This window comes from Carassius gibelio, chromosome A14 (genome assembly GCF_023724105.1).
Source record: "Carassius gibelio isolate Cgi1373 ecotype wild population from Czech Republic chromosome A14, carGib1.2-hapl.c, whole genome shotgun sequence".
In the NCBI taxonomy this organism is placed as follows: Eukaryota; Metazoa; Chordata; class Actinopteri; order Cypriniformes; family Cyprinidae; genus Carassius; species Carassius gibelio.
In genome coordinates this window covers 11879573-11900798 of record NC_068384.1, presented here as the reverse complement: position 1 = coordinate 11900798, position 21226 = coordinate 11879573, and the positions used below count along the sequence as shown (strand labels likewise).

Below are 21226 nucleotides of genomic sequence, written 5' to 3'. Positions count from 1 at the left end.
TGCTTCCTGCTTTATTATCATTTAAAGGGAGGGGAATGCCATCCAAGGATCTGTGTTCTATTAACATAATATGGACCCATTAGTCTGTAATTAGGACCTAAATGAAGAATAGGCAGGCGAGGCAATGCTTAATTTCCTTTGGACTGGAACAAGCCCCAGCTGAGCCTGTGCCCCTAAATGATTAATTGGTTACTATCCATCAAGCTTTTTTGTGAGCTTTAGATAACCTACAGTACGGTTTTCCTTGACCACCCCTGTGATTGAGCAAGTGGGCAGAGGTAAGGGAAGCTCAACAACCCTATCGATGCAGCAAGAGCACATCACTTCCTTAATCATGTGGACCGGCAGGCCGAAGTAGTTGATGTCAGAGGAAGAATGAGGATTGAGGGACAATTGATTATTCAGTCAATGCACTTTTTGATCAAAGCGTGAACCACGGGAGTAATTAGAGCAGGAGCACAGGGCGTCCTGAAGTGGCAGAGAACAAGTTTTTACGAATGTAAGGAGAGTAGTGCTGATATTTACATCTCCAGAACAACTCCAGGGAGAATTCCCCCACTCTATAAAGTTTTCATGCCCCCCCCCCCCCCAAATATTGAGCTATATTTACATGCACATTGACATCTTAGTTGGCATTTTTAATTTTCCCTGCTCAAAATTAATTTGAATCATCATAGCCTATTCTGAATGATGTGGGTGCTACTGAAATGCCATAGCATTTAAATTAATCATTCACAATATTCTGCTTTACAGTGCACAACGGTGTCCTTAATGCTACACAGCTGTTAAGTTTATACATATGCCAGTTCAGTCAACATTAAACTTCAGTTTATTGCATCACGACACTCCCACCTGACTTGACACAGCTGTGAGATTCACAAAGCCACTGGCATGAATTTCGAAAGATGTTTGCCTCTGCTGTGACTTCATGTTTGTTGGATGGCTGGAGAACACCATACGTTATGAATGCTACTGGCATGTTTCCCGGTGCATAAAAGAATAAATCATAAGGAGTGAATGTTTGAGATTATAGAAAGCAGGACAGATCTTTAGATTTGTACCTTTTATGGGCATTTTTACCTTTATAAAGCCTTTATTTATCTCTAAAACTGTACATCATCTTTTGAGTCAAATTCTAACATTTAATCAGTCAATTATAACAAGAATACGTTTAGGCTGTTACTAAACAAATGAAATCTGTATCAACAAAATTTATATTTGAAGAAGTTGCATGTGAAGAGGCATTTAGATGTAGTTACACATGTTGAATGGGATGCTTTAACCTGTAGTTACAAATGCATAAATAATGTTTTGATATTTTAAACATGAAATGTTGAATACAGATATTTGAAATTATATATATATATATATATATATATATATATATATATATATATATATATATATATATATATATATATATATTACAGTACAGACCAAAAGTTTGGACACACCTTCTCATTCAAAGAGTGTTTTTTTTTTTTTTTTTTTTATGACTATGAAAATTGTAGAGTCACACTGAAGGCATCAAGGGCTATTTGAGCAAGAAGGAGAGTGATGGGGTGCTGCGCCAGATGACCTGGCCTCCACAGGGGTGAGCTGGACCGCAGACAGAAGGCAAAAGAGCCAACAAGTGCTAAGCATCTCTCGGGGAACTCCTTCAAGACTGTTGAGCATTTCAGGTGACTACCTCTTGAAGCTCATCAAGAGAAAGCCAAGAGTGTGCAAAGCAGTAATCAAAGCAAAAGGTGGCTACTTTAAAGAACCTAGAATATTACATATTTTCAGTTGTTTCACAATTTTTTGTTATGTATATAATTCCATATATAATTCCACATGTGTTAATTCATAGTTTTGATGCCTTCAGTGTGAATCCACAATTTTCATAGTCATGAAAATAAAGAAAACTCTTTGAATGAGAAGGTGTGTCCAAACTTTTGGTCTGTACTACACACACACACACACACACATCCCGAAGAAGAAAAAAACACCATCTTATATGTTTATGTTAGGCTACTCAGCAGGCGCTCGCTCACTCAGTACGCGCTGAAGGCTCGTTGCAAAATAGCCAATGCGTTTAACAGACTAGAAATGAGAAGATCCTCCAATAACCAACAGGTCTGGTGTTTGGGTGCACTTTGGATTCCCTTTAAGCTATAATGGTGATGGCAAGAGAGTGGTGGATAAAAAAACAACGGTATGTCGCATCTGCAACATGACAGGGTACACCAGCGGGATTACAAAAAAAAAACAAAAAAAAAAACAGCGGGAATATCTGGGATATATGCGTCAGTACTATCTGGGAAAAGACGAAAAAAAGGAGAAACATGCACGCAGCAAACTATCCCTGCAGCATTTAGACACTATAGCTTTGTAACAACAATGAGTTTTACATAGTAATTAACTCAAATGATATATAGGGAATTTGAATAATTAATCAAGAATTTGATTAATATATATCTCAGATGACAGTTACATTTAATTTTATTGATTATGAAAAATAGCTCAATTGCCAATACCAATACTAATCACAGGGCACTGTAATTTACTCATTAATATGTCAATATTACATTCTTCATATCAATTATTGTGATCTCTTACTGTAAATTACTGCAGATCAAACCGTGGTATGTCCAGCACACCACTGTAGACCTATCAATTTTCAATAAAGTTATCACGCCTTATAATTCAAGGAAAAGTATTCTCTGGCCATGAAAATATTATCCTATCCTTATGATAAATTTAGTTTCTAAATTTAGAGCTTGTAGCTAAAGATCAGAACATTTCAGTGACTCGTAATGTAAGTGGGGTGGAGTCCAAGCCAATCGTCAGTATATGGGTTTTTAATAATTAAACTAGTAATACATCAAACTACAAATCACACAGAGTAAATATGCGTACGACAATACAAACAGTAAGCTTTATACAATACATAACGAATCCAAATAAAAGAGAGAGAGAGAGAGAGAGAGAGAGAGAGAGAGAAAATAGAATGGGATCACATAAGGAGCTCAGGTATGAAAATCATAGTCAGTAACTTTTAGAAGCCAACAACAAATCAGATCATAACAACACTTTAAAGCAGCATTTAAATCTCCATAGAGAAAGTGATACTTGCAAAAGGTGTCCCATGTGAGTGGCGTGAGATCGGCGTCAAGCTTGTGAGCTTTACGCGCTGTTCCCGTTGAAACAGCCATGTGCCATGAAACGGAGGCCATGTGACGCGCATGCACGCTGCGCTTGGCGTGAGCGTGGAGCACGTGGTCCTTTGTTCTGTCCTCGCGCGGTATTTGAAAGGTTCAACAAACATTGTTCCAGAATTCGTCTTCCTTGCGTGGAGAGGCGAATAGTTGAATAAACTTAGTAAAGAAAAGAAAAGAACGAAACGAAAGCTTCCAAAGGAGCCATTAAAATGGCTTTTTCTCTCAGCCCCTGTGCTGAGGGGGTTCGCGCTATGAGCGCGGCCTATGGCCGCGCGGAAGCAACGTTGGAGAGCAGCGTGTCCGAGAACGGAGAAGAGAAAGAAGAGAAGAAGAAGGGAGTGGACCTTGTTTGGTCAATTCTTATAGCTTGAAATAGTTCACGCCCATTTTCGAGGGAGCATCCAATGAATGTCCGCGATCTGAAGCGGAGGGAAAGTTCCTTTGTCTCGGTTGAGACAACCCCCTGATGATTTAGGGCCTGTCCGATTTCATCAGGAATATTAAAGCAAGTTCATTATTCCAGATTAAATACATTTTTCATTACTTTGCTCTAGATAAATGGGTCTGTCAAAGCATGACGATTACACAGATACTAAAATTAATATGTGCAAATGATCAAAACATGAAGATACATTCAAATGCAGAATTACACACATTTAAAGATTTGATTAACACATGATAAAACTGCAGATATTCCCAATTTATATGGGAAACCTCTAATGTACCGCAAAAACAATACTATACACATTAAGACTACATTTGAGTACATTCTATCATTCTTTTGTAAGGATTAGGTTTCCTGTCCTGTGGTCCTGTGTGGTCGTAAAATTTTACGAGCTACCAAGGAGTGTGGGGGTTGCAGAACATTTCTTTTTGAGAAAGTATAAGATTGAAATCAAGCATTTCCACTTATAAGTCAGCACTTTAACCATTTACCCAGGATTAACCATTTTATGCAATACACAAACATTCAAAATACATATTTAATAAAGGACTTACAAAAGTAAGGAACAAAAAGAAAGGTTTCTTTTTGTGTGTGTGTGTGTGTGTGTGTTAAGGAATTTGGGGGGGGTTTCAGGTATCCTTTGAGGCTCGCATGGGTATCGTAAAGTAATTTAAGTCCAGCCAGGCTGGCATTTAGTACCAACAGTCTGAATTTATAAAACAGAATTTAACCCATGAATCGCTGACCTGCATATCTGTTACATCTCCCCCTTTCGTCAGATGAAGTCCCTGTGTGGACATCATCGGACGGCAATCATCAGGATGGGCAGATGACAGGTGAATCGTGATGGTCATGTAGCAGGTGGGTCATGATGGCAGGTGGTTCCTGAAGCTGAGGACTCCGCTTGATGAGGTTCGGTGTTGTCTTTGACTTGGCACCCCCTTTCCGGGGATTCCATCGGGGACCTCCAGCCACAGTTGTCGTGAGTTTGGCTGTAGAGGTTTGCATCTCGTTGAGTACCCTGTATAGGATGAAGGTTACGCCAAGAGTCAGGGCGGGACCAATGACAGTGGAGATGCCCCGTGCAGTGTCGGCAGCAGTCCAGGCTAGGACCGCAGATGACTGGTTCAGAACGGGCTGTCGAGGCTGTGCTTGGAGGGCTGTGTCGACAGGAGTAATGTCAATGTGTTGGGTGGTACCTTTCAGTACTTGGTCCAGCAGGTTGGCACGGGTGGCGGTGTCATGCTGGTCGTAGGTCAGCGTAGCTGAGCGCACAGGAGTGTTGACGAGCCATCTGTTACCCACAATCTCTGCTTGCGTTTCTGTGACTTGTGTACGAGGCTTGGCTTCAGCAGGGCAGCGCGTATCGCTGACCCAGGGTTGCAGCTCGCAGATTCCTTCAGAGATGTGTCTGAGGAAGGGTTTGCTAAGGCAGAGATAATGAATGTTTTTGGTTAAAGTACACATGTGCATGTTTGGGGCCAGGTACAGCTGTGTGTTGCTGTCGTGGTAGGCCACCACATTTGGAATGTGTGTTTTGGTGTGGGTGTTGCTCTTCCACATCCTGACACTGACAATGTCTTTAGGTCTGTAGACTTGGTTTGACTCGCTGATGAGTTGGTTCAGGAGCACGTTCACTTCTCCCTGTTTGGGGTTTGCGTGCCGTAGGAAGGCGCTATCCAGAGAGTTGGCCAGGTGCATTCGTAGCAGGTCAGCTGGCATGGTGATGGTGTAAGACAGCACAGTTAACACAAGGCTTAAAGATATCATGTACGGTGGGGTTTTACTCGTGGTTAGGCTGTCATTGGAGGAGCTAACCTCCCACAGCATGGCTGTTGTTAATGCTGTAAACAAGTGAGTCTGGGTAAAGTTCTTCTGGAAGACAGTAAACAGTGGTTTCAAGGAGTTTACAGTCTGGTTCGCTGCATTGACACTGGACATAACAATGTTAAACATTCTGGCGGCAGCAGCAGCGGCTCTAAGCAAAGCTCCCGGGCACTGTTTGGAGCGGTGGTGGTGTCCACCTAACTCCATTTGTGTAACCGTCACTTTCTCATATTGGCTGAACAGGTGTTTGACATCGGCCTCAGTGTGAGTGAGGGAGTCCTCTCTCCATCGGAACCTTGTACAGCTGTATTCGGTTACAGTGCTGGGGTAGTGTGCCCTGTCATCGGTAGTCAGGAGTCTCAGCGGTTTTCTCGGTGGCAGCTGTCCTCTCTTTGGCTGACAGCACGGCACGGCAAACCACAGCAGCATCCTGGTACAGATAATAGGGAGAGAGAGAGAGAGAAAGGGGAGAAAGAAACAAACAAGGCCTGTCTTTGGTTGGACATGACAGTCTCTTTGCTTCGTGGGCGGTGACTGGGTTTAGCTCGCCCTCGCCCATATTTTGCCACATCTTGCTGCTGGCATGACGCTTGCTTCAGTGTTTTGTCAGTGGCTCTGGTGCTGCGTGGTGCAGCACATGCTGCGTCATGGAAATATATTGGCCTTATCCCCCTTTTGCTCCGTGGCATTACAAGCCCTGGCATTGTGATGTCAGACGGTGCACAACCCACAATATTGTTCTGTGCACGCAGCATGGTTTGTGTATCATGCAGTGGTTTGGGGCTTTGGTTGTCAGTGACTGTAGACTGGTTGCCAGGGTGGATGGAGGGGTCTGAGAGGTGGTAAAGCAAAGTCATTATCAAGGTTTCAGAAGCCCGCATGTCCGCTATGTTGGTCTGTGTAGACAACGGAGCCTGCGTAAGCGATTCTGAGGTAGGCAGTTTAGCTAGTAAAGTTCTTGTGCTGTGTGTAATCACTTCAACCTTGAATGTGGGTGGGTGGGTTGGGAGTGACCACAGAATGTTGTTTAGTGTGCCAGTTTTGGCAAGGGTGTCAGTGTGATCTTTAAAGTCCGTGTCTAGACTTGGTAACTTCGAGTGTCCTTTTACCTTCTTCCAGTACACGATCACATTGTGTGTTTTTGTGATGTTATCACATTGCTGGAACAGGTGTTGGTGTTTGACATGCTTGTTGTTTGCAAGTGTGAGTCCGAGTTCCACACATTCAGGTGAGGATTGGAAGAAACCCAGCGTGTGGTGTAAGGTTTGACCACCTTGCAGGTTGAGCCGAACAGCGACCCCTTTGGTGTAAGCTGGTACCACCGTACCCTGTTTGTTGACTAAGGTACAGAGGCTTGAACTTGGGCCTGTTGTTAGGGCGTTGTACTCATGGCTGGCTGCTGGGGTTCCCGTGACCTCTGTGACTTGACCGTCTGGCTCTGTGGGAGTTCCCGTGACCTCTGCGACCTGACAGTCTGGCTCTAGCAACCTGTGTGGCTGGAGAGAAAGAGGTTCTCGCACTTGAGCAAAGTCTTTTAGCTGTTTGAAGTTCAGAAAAGGGTCAAAGTGTTCTAGCAGGTCTTTGTCGATGAGCAATGTATGAGTGTTCATTGGTGGGACATACATGGGATGTATTAGACTCATCGGAACGAATGTCAGGTGAATGGAAACAACCTGTTCAAACTGGATGTCATCCTGTCTGTACACCTGTACATTCAGTTCATAAGTTTGAGGTGTAAGAGTTCGATCTTGTCTCTTAGCTTCAAATTGGAGTCTTTTGAAAAGGTAAGATGAGATCACCGTCAGGTTTAATCCTGTGTCGATCAGGTCTTCCCTGTTGACTCCTTTTCGGCCCACCCCCTTTTTGACAAGGCTGCCCAGGAATGTTGGCATCAGGGCAGGTGTGACGATCGGGGGTTGGTGAGGACCGGTCTTGTGTAGCTCGCTGCGAAGGCAGGTAGTCAAAACAGCATTTTCTGGTACCTTGTGTTTGTGGTACCTGGTGTGAGGACCTGTGCTGTCTCGTTCAGTTAGCTGTAACAGTTAGCTCTGTGGTCTGTAGATGACAGGCAGTGTTCTGGGTGCTTGGCTCATCTTCCTTGTGAGTTTTCATGTGAAGAAGCACTTTCAGCACCCTCAGGATCTCTGCTGTCTCAGACGTGGCTGCACTGTGTTGCCCTCTGCTGGCTTGGAATGGTATTGACTCTCTGTAAAAATGCCTGTGACTGTGGTGTTGTAGGGCGCCATCTAGGGTTAACTCCAAGCAGTGCTCAGAGACAGAGACTTTGGGTTTTTTCACAGTCTTTTCACAAATAGTCTTTTGCTTGGTGCAAGCTTTGTGGGCTAAGTTCCGTAACTCTTGTGCAGTCCTGTTACGGGGACACGCTGGGACTCTGAGATGAAAACTCCAACTGGCATGTAGGTTTTGGAGGAACAAAGTTTTTAAGTTGATATTCTGTTCCATACCTGGTTCGTTGCATGCTCCGAAGTAGCTGTTTCGTAGCTGACTACAGAAAGTCTGTGGGTTTTCAAATCGGCCCTGTTTGAGGTCCATAGCAATAAGGAGCCCATGGTCTGAGTTTGGATCAGAGAATTCAAGAATCAAAGTCTGTAGCAGTTGCTGGTAGTACGCTTTGACAGTCTCTGGTTGACGATCCAGAAAGCAATGCACATCACGGCTGGCCGTGATTTTTAACAGGTACAATGTGTTCACATCTGTCACGTTGGCGACAGTTTGCAAATGAAAGTCAATGGCTTGTAAAGAAGCATGAACGTCATGTCCTCCTGCAGGATCTGGAATGAATGTAGAGATGCTTCTGGCTAGCTTGTGAAGTTCTCTGTGAGCAGTGCAGGGTTTGGTGACATGCGTTCTCTGGAAGGGTTCTCTTCCCTCCGTTGTTGACAGATGTTCTTGTAAGCTGGCTGGTGATTTCCTTAGAAGTGAGCTTACATCTCCTTTTCCAGCTCTGGGTTCTTGGCTGAAAGGGTTGGAGTGGCGGCCCGGGAGAAATTTTGTGGTGTGCGTTTCTCCGATCCAGCCACTCTGTAATCTGTGAGATTGTCTCAGTTCGGTGTGAACAGTGTCAAGTTCATCTTGGAGCTCGTCTCTCTGCAGAGTAAGCTTGTTGAATTTAGCTTGGGCCGCTTGCAAGTGTGTTTTGCAGGCCCAGGTTTTATAGTCTTTTTCTTTCAGTTCAGTGTCTGCTCTTTTTAGGAGAGCGTCGCCTTGCTGGAGTTTTTTGTTGAGTTCTTTTCTGGCTTCTCTCTCCAGCTGTTCTCTTTGATCTGTGTCGAGGCGAAGATCTTGCAGGGCATTGTGAAGTCTTTCAACTCCTTTCTGTAGCTCTGGATCTGTGTCGTCCTCTTTCTCGCGCTGGTTCTGGGTCTCGAGGAGAAGCTGATCAAGATGACTCTGGGTTGGGGCCTGGTCCTTCCAGGCCTCCTCCGCGATGTTGTTCCGTTCACTGAGCGGTGCCTGGGCGACGAGAATGGGAACTAGGCTTCCGAAGATCCTGGCGAGTTCTCTGTAGTAGTCGCTTTGGTTTGGATCGCGTGCCATCAGTTCATCTAGCTCGGTGTCTAGTTGCTCTGGGTGCTGCAGGTTAATGGCATCCTTGGGCAGGAAGGGGGTCGTCACTGCTTTCAACCATGTCGAGAGGTGGCCCCCGTGGACTGCTGGACTGGATGCCTGGAACATCCTGATTCTCTGTCGGCGAGAGAAGCACAGCACACACACACAAAAAGACCAATGCAAGTTCGTTCTACGTTTAACGAGCTATATTCATACGGGCTGTGCCGTTTATGAGAATTTTGGGGCTGACTGATGCAAACAGTCAGACAGTTAAGTAGCCAATTAACTTGGGTCAACGAAGGACCTGAAATGGAGATTTGACAGGCAGTAGCCTAGCGGGTCGTGTGATGACACCGGCTGCTGGTTGTCGCTCTACTATTTAACTTCGTTGGTGGCTCCCAGGTTACTGTCTCTATGTGAAATGAAAGAAACAAATCACAACAGAACAGAGGGTAGAAAAGATCAAAGTGAAACAACACTTGAAATGAGATGAAAACAATAGAAACACAACGTGTTAGTGAGAATAAGGAGGCCTAAGCCTACTGCTAGGTTTTAAGATAGGGCCAACAGGTGAGTGGGCTATCTGGGTAGGAAACCTAGAAATATGGTGTGGCTTAAAGAAGCAAAAGGGTCAGAACACTTAAAATATATCCGGGGGAATATCTAATATTCTGTGGCTTATAATAAGTGGATAGGTTTTATCACTTTTGGTTCACCTGGTTGAATTGAAGTCATTCAGGTGGGAACCAGTGGCTTGGTCAACCTCCCCGGTGCTCCCCAAACACTGAACCGCAGTGTCCCCGGTCCTCCGTTACTCTGGCGTGTCGCAGGACAGCATGGCTTGTGACTTTTAGCACAACCTTTGGAGTGCCAAAATTGCTGATGTCTCTTGAGACAAGAGGGACCGAGTTTCACTCGCAGCCAGTATCGGTAACACCGGTCGGGCAGCCTTGCTCACTGGAAACCTGAGACGACTGTCCAATCACCAAGGGAGTTCTACAATCAAATACACAAAGGATGAACAAAGGAAACTTAAAGTTAATTAAGGTTTGGTTTGTTTAACATCAATTGAGTAACTATATGTAGAGAGGAAAGGTAACAGCTTTACCTAATCATGATAAAACAAAACAAAGGAATTTATGATAATAATGGTAATTATCAAAATAACCTAAGTCAAAAGAGAGAAGAAAAATAATAAACATCAAATTAAAAGACAGGAATGAAACAAGGGAGAAGGAGTAGCTGGTTTTCACCACAAGGGGGGGGGGGGGGAGTACTGCTTCTCTGTCTTTAACCTGCTGAGCAGAAAACTTAATTCAAATTAAAAATTCAAAACTGGTTTAAATCAAAATTTAAAATAAGCATGTATGATTTAAAAAGGAAAATCTGAATAATATCCTATAATAACCATTGATAGCTTGTAAGTTATCATTAATGATCATGAAATTAATCAAACAGTGTGAGATTAATCAAAGAGGGTAAAAGTAGACATGCAGTTTCAAAACAGAATGGAAAAGACATAGGTCTGTTAGTCGATTTAACAGGAGACTGCCACTAGATGGCTTACCTTCTAAGTGGGTCAATCAGTGGTTGACCTGAAAACATCTAGATTTCCACTATTAACAATTACATTTTAATTCAAATCATGTTTGAACTAAACTCAAAGTAAATGTAAACAGTCAAAGGCAGGGAACATTCTTTTGTTTCCCTGTAATACTATTCGCACGAGCAAAGCTGTAAATGCAAATAATTATCGAGAATTTAGACATCCAATTCAAATATACATCACAGGGGATTATAAATTAGCAATCAGAGTGCATTATCTGAAATGGCCACAGGTTGGCAGCTTTGCACTCATGCAAGCTGGAATCAGAAAGCAGGGCGTACCCTGAAATTTCTAACCCACACTTTCCCTCTGGTGTTTAGATAGCGGAATTACAATTTCAGTAGGACTATGATCTAATCTCTGTGCGCTCGTCAGCGCTGATTTTCTGCATCAAAATCGCAACTCACAAACAGACAAAGGTTTTATGATCTCTGAGGTGCTATATACTTCACAAGAGTGTAAGGACAGGATTCGTTTCACTGCCCAGACACAAATGTGAAAAACAGGAATTTTTACATCTGTTGACATCCCATAAACATTTATCAAAATAGCACTTATGATCTAAATGTTTTAGGTTTAAAAATCGGGTAGCTAAGCCAATTTTAGACCAGGAGTTTTTATCGTTTTATTTTTGAATATTATTGTGGTTTACCACGAATTCAATAAGCAAGGCCTTTTTAACTGAATCAGAGGAACATCGCTCAGGTTCAGATTTACATGTTGCAACTATTAAAAGATTTCTTTATCTTTTAATTATTCATATTAAAATGTTCTCACTGTAAAAAGATTTTGGTCTTTCTTAACAGGATACTTTTAACATTATACTGCAGTTTACTTTCATTAAAAATAACAGTGACTATACTGTTAAGTTTCTATGAATACCTAGGTGCTACTGACCAGCTTTTTGCCTCAGTCAGTTAGGAGTGAGTTCGCGTCTTGCGACTTATCTCACAAGTAACGTTACATAATTTCATAGCGGACGTGCAGAAATTATTAAAAACCATATACACAGATTGATTGCTCACAAAACGAAGTTTGAAATAGCCGCGTTCCTCCACCAAAATGTAACAACAATGAGTTTTACATAGTAATTAACTCAAATGATATATAGGGAATTTGAATAATTAATCAAGAATTTGATTAATATATATCTCAGATGACAGTTACATTTAATTTTATTGATTATGAAAAATAGCTCAATTGCCAATACCAATACTAATCACAGGGCACTGTAATTTACTCATTAATATGTCAATATTACATTCTTCATATCAATTATTGTGATCTCTTACTGTAAATTACTGCAGATCAAACCGTGGTATGTCCAGCACACCACTGTAGACCTATCAATTTTCAATAAAGTTATCACGCCTTATAATTCAAGGAAAAGTATTCTCTGGCCATGAAAATATTATCCTATCCTTATGATAAATTTAGTTTCTAAATTTAGAGCTTGTAGCTAAAGATCAGAACATTTCAGTGACTCGTAATGTAAGTGGGGTGGAGTCCAAGCCAATCGTCAGTATATGGGTTTTTAATAATTAAACTAGTAATACATCAAACTACAAATCACACAGAGTAAATATGCGTACGACAATACAAACAGTAAGTTTTATACAATACATAACGAATCCAAATAAAAGAGAGAGAGAGAGAGAGAGAGAGAGAGAGAAAATAGAATGGGATCACATAAGGAGCTCAGGTATGAAAATCATAGTCAGTAACTTTTAGAAGCCAACAACAAATCAGATCATAACAACACTTTAAAGCAGCATTTAAATCTCCATAGAGAAAGTGATACTTGCAAAAGGTGTCCCATGTGAGTGGCGTGAGATCGGCGTCGAGCTTGTGAGCTTTACGCGCTGTTCCCGTTGAAACAGCCATGTGCCATGAAACGGAGGCCATGTGACGCGCATGCACGCTGCGCTTGGCGTGAGCGTGGAGCACGTGGTCCTTTGTTCTGTCCTCGCGCGGTATTTGAAAGGTTCAACAAACATTGTTCCAGAATTCGTCTTCCTTGCGTGGAGAGGCGAATAGTTGAATAAACTTAGTAAAGAAAAGAAAAGAACGAAACGAAAGCTTCCAAAGGAGCCATTAAAATGGCTTTTTCTCTCAGCCCCTGTGCTGAGGGGGTTCGCGCTATGAGCGCGGCCTATGGCCGCGCGGAAGCAACGTTGGAGAGCAGCGTGTCCGAGAACGGAGAAGAGAAAGAAGAGAAGAAGAAGGGAGTGGACCTTGTTTGGTCAATTCTTATAGCTTGAAATAGTTCACGCCCATTTTCGAGGGAGCATCCAATGAATGTCCGCGATCTGAAGCGGAGGGAAAGTTCCTTTGTCTCGGTTGAGACAACCCCCTGATGATTTAGGGCCTGTCCGATTTCATCAGGAATATTAAAGCAAGTTCATTATTCCAGATTAAATACATTTTTCATTACTTTGCTCTAGATAAATGGGTCTGTCAAAGCATGACGATTACACAGATACTAAAATTAATATGTGCAAATGATCAAAACATGAAGATACATTCAAATGCAGAATTACACACATTTAAAGATTTGATTAACACATGATAACACTGCAGATATTCCCAATTTATATGGGAAACCTCTAATGTACCGCAAAAACAATACTATACACATTAAGACTACATTTGAGTACATTCTATCATTCTTTTGTAAGGATTAGGTTTCCTGTCCTGTGGTCCTGTGTGGTCGTAAAATTTTACGAGCTACCAAGGAGTGTGGGGGTTGCAGAACATTTCTTTTTGAGAAAGTATAAGATTGAAATCAAGCATTTCCACTTATAAGTCAGCACTTTAACCATTTACCCAGGATTAACCATTTTATGCAATACACAAACATTCAAAATACATATTTAATAAAGGACTTACAAAAGTAAGGAACAAAAAGAAAGGTTTCTTTTTGTGTGTGTGTGTGTGTGTTAAGGAATTTGGGGGGGGTTTCAGGTATCCTTTGAGGCTCGCATGGGTATCGTAAAGTAATTTAAGTCCAGCCAGGCTGGCATTTAGTACCAACAGTCTGAATTTATAAAACAGAATTTAACCCATGAATCGCTGACCTGCATATCTGTTACAGCTTACAGGGAATCCAACCCAAACACCAGACCTGTTGGTTATTTTAGGATCTTATATTTCTGGTCTGTTAAATGCATTAGACATTTTGCAACGAGCCTTCAGCGCGTGCTGAGTGAGCGAGCGCCTTAGGGGCCGTTCACATATCGTGCCTAAAAACGCATGGAAAACGCTAAGCGCGTCTTTCTCCTGAGGCGTCTGTCTTTGCTAAGCAACAATGACGTGCTCTCTCCATGAGACGCGGAAATTTCAGCGAAGGATAAATGGATTTGCAGCTCTAAAAATCGCTTGCAGTAGCTCTGCTACTGAATTTATTTCAAAATTGCAATCCATATACAACTATGATCAGCTGTTCCTTCATCTTGGCTGAGCTCTCAACGTTGTTACGGGAAAGGATGAAGCTGATTGGTTGGTTCTTGTCACATGACCCGCGGTGCGCTTGCGGCATTCTGAAAAGTTGAGATGTTTTTACATTTTGCTGTATCTAAAACGTATCGAACCGAACCGAACCGAACCGTGACATCAGTGTATCGTATCGAACCGAACCGTGAATTTTGTGAACCGTTACACCCCTAATATATATATATATATATATATATATATATATATATATATATATAGTGTAGTTGCTTATGCGTGCACTCTGTAGGTGTGTTTTGTTTGATTTTTGCAATAGCCTGTAGGCTATACTCAATAAGGTCATGATGTCTCACGAGTTCAGTATTTGCGCTAAACCTTTGCAGATTTGGCTTGAATGAACTTCCCCACAGAATGAATGTGTGAACATAACTTATGAAAAGTAACCCACCAAATTGTCTAGTGATTTAACAACGCTACCCGCCATAGCTGATTTTTACCAGCATTTGGCGAGTTGGCGGGTGTTCATTTCAAACCCTTGATACGACTGAGTACATGCAGTCAAACTGCCTCAAAAGACAAAATATTACAAATAAAAAAGGGGCACTGAATGAAGCTGTAACATCTTCCCTCTCTTTCGATCCCTTCATAAGGTTTTTCTCAAAGTCCTCACGCATGTTTTCTTAGGCCTCCATGGATGTGTTTTCCAGGCATTGTCGAGCTGGTTTAAAAATTTAATAAAAGGGAATATGAGAAACAAAGGGAGTGGGGTTGAGACAGGATACTTCCTACTCAGTCTAAGTTTAAAGTGTATTTCTGTGGAAATGGCAGGAAATGAGGCAGAAATGAAGCCTGTCTTTTATGTCTCGTGTTGCTGTCTACGTCTCTAAAGTGTGTACATAAAGAGTCACTACCCTGACACCAGAGTTAACACCAGCTGTAGAGTTACACATCTCCTGGTGTAACTGCACCCAGGTGGATTGGAACTAAGCGCGCTCACTACTGCCACTTTAAATTATCTTTTGTATTGCCTTGCATTGCTGAAATATACATGGCCAACTGTGGGTGTGTGTGTGTGGCTGTCTCTGTGCATTGCTGTCACAACATGCCCCTTTCAGCGAGTTTTCCTCAAGGGATTTTGGTGAACTGAACCATCTAATATTTACATTAAGGCAAGTAATGTCTAAGTTGTCAGGCCTGAAGCGTATATTTGCATATCTTATGCATGCTAAATGAAAACATCCACAGGGAAGATCACGTTATGATCACGAGATGTGACCAACTGAATCAAAGGAATCAGTTTATTTATTTACATTTTTCTGGTTAAATGTAACTTTAGTAATTAAAAAGCATGTCTAATTAACTCAAATAATGTATACAATTTAGCAACATTTTATTGAACGTTTAACTCAAATGTATATTTTAGGGCCCTGTGAAATGTTTTATCTTTTCAGAAATGTTATGTTGTCACATTATTACATTATATATATATATATATATATATATATATATATATATATATATATATATATATATATATATATATATATATATATATATATAATGTAATGTAATGTAATATTTCTTAGTTTAAATTATTTTATTATTGTTATTATTATACTAATACTATTTTGAGAAGTACATTCTACAGTACAATATCGATAAATTAGTCTCAATTTCTTCAAGTTGAACTGTGCCACTTATTCACACAGAACAGGCAAAAGCCTACTTTTGATTTATCCATCCAAAATGTACAACATTATGTGAGATTCACCATTATACTGTAAATTCTATTTTTTTATAGCTGGATTCTGTGATTTCATCTTCTTTTTCCTCATAAATAGCTTCTAACATGAGCCATGTTTCACCAGTCCTAAACAAACTGCAGTTCTCCTGCCAGTATTGTTTGACAGAAGCTACATTCTTCGGAAAGGTGAACAAAGGATTGATTTTGGCTCAACTATGAAGTTTTATCTCACAGCCCCTTTTGGCAAATGAAGAATACTAAAGTATTCAGTAATTTGAAAAAATAAAAAAAATAAAAAAATAAAAATAAATAAAATAATACAATGAAGGAAATGAATTTGAAATCATTGCCATTATGCCCGTGAGCCTGTTACAATCCAGTTATTCTGGTTGTACTTCACTATTCCTCAAAAAAACTCTCTCTGCTGCAGTTAATCGACACTGGCTAATCTAAGATTATTATTTGTCTGTATATTTCCAATGTGACTTTCATTTAATTGGAACACACAGCTAAAAATTCAACAGTGGACCTAGTTACACTGCTGATGAGCTTTACTGCGAAGTAAAAGGAAGCACTTAGCTGGCATAACTGAATAATAAATATGCATGAAATTACATTTAAGCTTTCTACAACATGAATGCACATGGTGATGGAAGGTGATCATAAATGACATTGACACGGGCAGTGTTCACATCTGCAATCATAATCAGCATCATGTTACTCCTGTTAATAAGCTACCTCCTGTCTGTTGATTGCATGCAACTTCATCCGTCACAGAGCCAATAAGTTCCTGCTTTTTCAAAATCTGTGTTTGAGGGTGAAAGGTCAAGATCAGGGGTTGAAAACAGATCCACACCCACTGACCTTAACTTTGTGTTTGACAAATATATGGCAGATATTAGAGTGTGCTGCCTGTGTACTGGTTGTGTAGCTTACAGTATTTGTTTAAGGTCATATTGGTCTGTTGGTTACAAGTGCTCATATTCAATATAGTTGGAATTTGCCATGATAAAATTTTTCATTTCATATACTCATAATACAGAAAACATGCTTTCAGAAAATGATTTGCATTACACATCAAACTAGCTGGCTGCTTGGTAAAGGGCTTCCAAACATTTCCCCCGTTTCTCTTTCTCTGCCTTTTATTTCGCTTGGAAATCACTTGAACCCTTTCAGCTATCAATGGCAAGTCATGTCAGGCAGCTAAGGCAGCAGTTTTGCACCCTTGGGGTCCAGAGGGATTGGCTTCTCTGGAGCAGAGCGATATGGACTACCGCCCAATTTTGTTGGCTAATTAGCTTTACTGCGATTTTGCTGTCCCTAGCTTATCAGCTCAGGAGCCATGTCTGTACTTCAGCTTGTGTAGTGTAACTGTGTGTAACTTGTGTAGTGAAACTGACTGGCTACAGAATTAGAGGGTATTTTACAGTTATCCAATGCAAATGCAAACACACACTCACACACAAACACAGCTTATGTATATTAGCCTACATATAATATAATATAATATAATATAATATAATATAATATAATATAATATAATATAATATAATATAATATAATGTTACATATTATTTTATCATGAACCTGACCTGCACTTAAAGACCTGAATAATTTTGCTACATTCCGCTGCTTCTGGCCACTTCCTCTCCATCATTGAGTCCCACACATCAAAAGGCGAAACAGAAGTGTGCCGATTTGTATAGCGCAGCGCTGCCAAGACTAACCGATTTATAAATTATTATCAATTTATTATCGAATGACAAGATCAGAAATGTTCCCTTTGGTACACTGGGAAGGAAATGTTTTTATTATTATTATTATTGATAATAATAATAATATTTTTTATTTAGTTTTTTATTTAGTTTTTTATTTTTATTTTTATTTTTTTACTATAGATACCTTTCATTTGGAGAAAGAGAAACAGGGGAGTGTTTTTTTTTTTGTTTCATTTGCTCACATCTGACTGGTCCGATTTCAGTTTGGGATCTCTTACCCAGAACACAACCTGCCGTGGAGCAGATTAGCTGTGGACTGCAAGTCACTATGGCAATGAATGCTGCAAAAAGCCAAGCCACTTTCATGGTACCTAAAACCCAGGATTGCTGCAAATTAAATTGAAACTTAACTGGCTAGCCAGCAAATCCGGCTTCGTGGTGCAGACCCCAGACCTAAGGCCTGCACTATAACAATCAACACGTTTTTTACAAACAGTCCAATATCAAAGCTGACACTATAAACAGCACAACAGGCCTATAACACACAGCAAAAGAGATAAACTGTGAATAGTTTTCCAGTATAAACACAATTCTGCATTGGAACTGTTGTGAGCGACGTTAAAGGTATTTTTATGTCAATGTATCATTGGTATTGTAAGTGATATGCAGGTTAATATTATTGCATTGTGGATTTGTATGCTAATTTTTTTTTATTTTATTTATTATTATTATTTTTATTTTTTTGCTGTCAGCTGTTGTTTATTTATTTATTTATTTATTTATTTTTATGTTCTCCTGCACCACTAGGTATGTGCAGCTGGTTGTTGTTCACAATTATTTTACCAAAAAAAAAAAAAAATCCTCAAACAAGAATTTAGAATTGATTTTAGGAGCATACAATCTAGCAGGACAATATTGTTGGTTTTGTTGTGTTACTGTATATGTCTCAACTTCAGCATTTTCCGTATTATACTGTCCCTTTTCGCTTCCTCTCACAAAATCAGTCAAGGCACACAGTTGTTTTTCCATGCTTTCTGAGATTGCACAATTTAACATTTAGCTCACAGGAGATTCTGGCAGGTTTTTGAAATGTCTTTTGAAATGTGCTCTTGATTATGTGCTTGTTGCAGCCAATTATTATTTTCAGAAGCAGTCATTTCACACCTAGTTATCATTTTATTATGAAATATTTATATGGATATAACATACTCCTGTGGAAAGTTCCACGGAGTTTCAATCAATATGTCTGTCCAGCACCCATTCAGGCAAAATCCATTAATTTTGTCATGTGACTGATAAAGCACAGTTGGTTTGATTACTAGCCTCACCATTCAATTCCACACAGAGATTCGCTATACGCATGAATTATTTGCCAAACTTGCATGAGCTACAGGTATGTGTATGGATGACTCAAGTGAGACGTTATAATTAATTCATATTTGATAAGATAAGCAGCAAACCCTTGACAGTGTGTATTGTGTTTCTAAATGTCACACATTTACAGACATTTATTTTAAGCTGTGGCCCAACACACCCTACCCACCCCTAATAAATACACTGTCTTCTGTGTATAATGATCCATACAAGCTCTCACTATAAGGATGAAAGAAAGTGAATGATGAGTGCTGTCAGACTGGAGCTCCCTAACGGCCATCTAATGTGTTTCTAGCCAATATTTAGCTCCAGGGCTTCTTAACTGGGCATATTGTATATACGAAAGGCCACCCCTGATAGCAGTTGAGGCCAATGCAATTGTTCTCATGTCATTAAAGTTTGATTTTTTGGATAAGTAATGTGGTTATACCCTTTTTTCAGATCTTGATCTCTCTCTGCTTCAGAACATCAGCAACCCAGATTTAATTTCTAATGTAAATTGATTTTAAAATTTTTGTCCACTGCTTATTTCTTTTATTTCTTTTCTTTTATTTCCCATAGCTGTTCTGTGAGATGTGATGGGAGATGGTAAAGTTTGGAACAAGGGATGGATTTTTTGCATTATTTGCATTATTTACCCACCCTCATGTTGTTCCAAACCTGCACTGATATATATATATATATATATATATATATATATATATATATATATATATATATATATATATATATATATATATATATATACAAAATATAGGATTTATTTTGAAAGAGATTATATTCAGAAATTGCTGTAAAATCTCACCAATAATTATAATGTAAAAGCATTTGCAAACTCAGTATTGCATTTTGCATTTTGCAGATTGCAACACCAGAAATACCTCAATATTTCCATTATATTCAAATAATGCAAACATTCCATCACTTACATGTGGAACTGCAACCTAGAATTTTTTCATCAGTGCCTGTTCATGTTCCATTATCTTCTCCATTATCTCACTAAGATGTCATGTTCTCTTTGCTGAGCTCCATAAATTCAAACAGACAAGCTTCTCCTCTTTTTTTTTTTTTTTTTTTTTGGATGGGGACAGGGGTAATCTTTTAAGAAAAATCTGAATGATTTGCTTTTCCTGTCTCAAGGAGAAACATAACACTGAGGTTGTGGGTGATATGTGTCCATTTTAGCAGCGGGAAGGAGAAATGTTCTGTTATTCTAGGAGAAACCCCTGTCTGCCTATTGAGGTCTCCAACTATTAACCCAGCGGAGCTAAAAGCTGGACATCACACAGACAGCATTCACTGAGGTGGATGATGGAGTGCCCCCTGGTTGCCAGGGTACTGATTGTGCTTTTACCTGTGTGCTTTGAACAGGAGTGAGTGATGGAGAGAGAGAAAGCAGGCATAAATTACACAGGTTCATGACTCGATGGGCAGCAAGAGTTGCAATGGATCAAAGTAACTCTGTGTAGACACCTTGAAACAGAAAGACTGAATTGCAGTGTTAATTTCGCACACAGTTTGATGTTTTTGTCTTTTGAAGAAAACATTTCATACATTTATCTATGCATTAGCATTGTCAGTCATACCATTAACCGTGGATACATCTATAGAGTCAGTAGGTGGAGACAAGTGACTGTCTTCAGTCATTTGAATCATTCATAAAGAATCAACGTTGAGGAGAACCAAACAACCAACAAGGCTGTCTTACTTAGTGAGTCAGCGAATCAATCATGCAGCCAAGTTGCTCAAAAATGCTGATTACTTCAGCGATAAAGTGATAGATTTATTGTTTTGCCTTTTTTGTTTTATGGCCTGATAATTAAACAAATCAAGATTGATTAAGGTAACTTAAAGATTTGTTTTAAGGTTTCGTCAGCTATAATCTGTTAGAGTGTGCCAGGATACAGTCAGGATGGATTTAAATGTGCAAGACTTGAACTGAGATTGTCGTGATATTTTATGTGTTATAAGATTGGATGTCTTTTTTGGTGAATCAATTCCATTGAAGAAGATATAGAAATATCCTGAAAAAGACCTTCAATACCTCTAACTACAGAAGATAGAAAAGTTTCCAATGTATACTTTGTTTCATACACACTATAGTTAGGAAAAGAAGCCTCTTCTGCCTGGTTGAACATTCAAACAGTGAGAGATCAATAAGTATCAGTTAGCTTCCAGGTCGTCTCAGTTTAAGGAGATGCCTGAGTGGATTTGGGTATCAAATATACAGTACATAAAGACATAAGGACACACATCTTGATGTATCTATTAGATATAATAGTACTCCAT

General features: G+C 40.0%; 1 protein-coding gene across 1 annotated transcript; it reads right to left on the bottom strand.

Moving 5' to 3' along the window:
• Nucleotides 1-445: 445 nt before the first annotated feature.
• LOC128027082 (uncharacterized) lies at nt 446-10249 on the bottom strand. Its single transcript, XM_052614394.1, has 3 exons — nt 9762-10249; nt 7941-9457; nt 446-468 (listed from the first exon to the last, which is right to left on the bottom strand). Exons 2-3 carry the CDS (start codon nt 9169-9171, stop codon nt 446-448), a joined length of 1254 nt encoding a protein of 417 aa, XP_052470354.1. The 5' UTR covers nt 9172-9457; nt 9762-10249.
• Between the last annotated feature and the right edge of the window lie 10977 nt (nt 10250-21226).

Coding starts and splice junctions, on each gene's coding strand:
- LOC128027082 (XM_052614394.1), bottom strand. CDS start 9,171: ATGTTCCAGGCATCCAGTCCAGCAGTCCACGGGGGCCACCTCTCGACA. Junction 469..7,940: donor CGGAGCATGCAACGAACCAG/GTATGGAACAGA, acceptor CTGCCACTTCAG/GACGCCCTGTGCTCCTGCTC.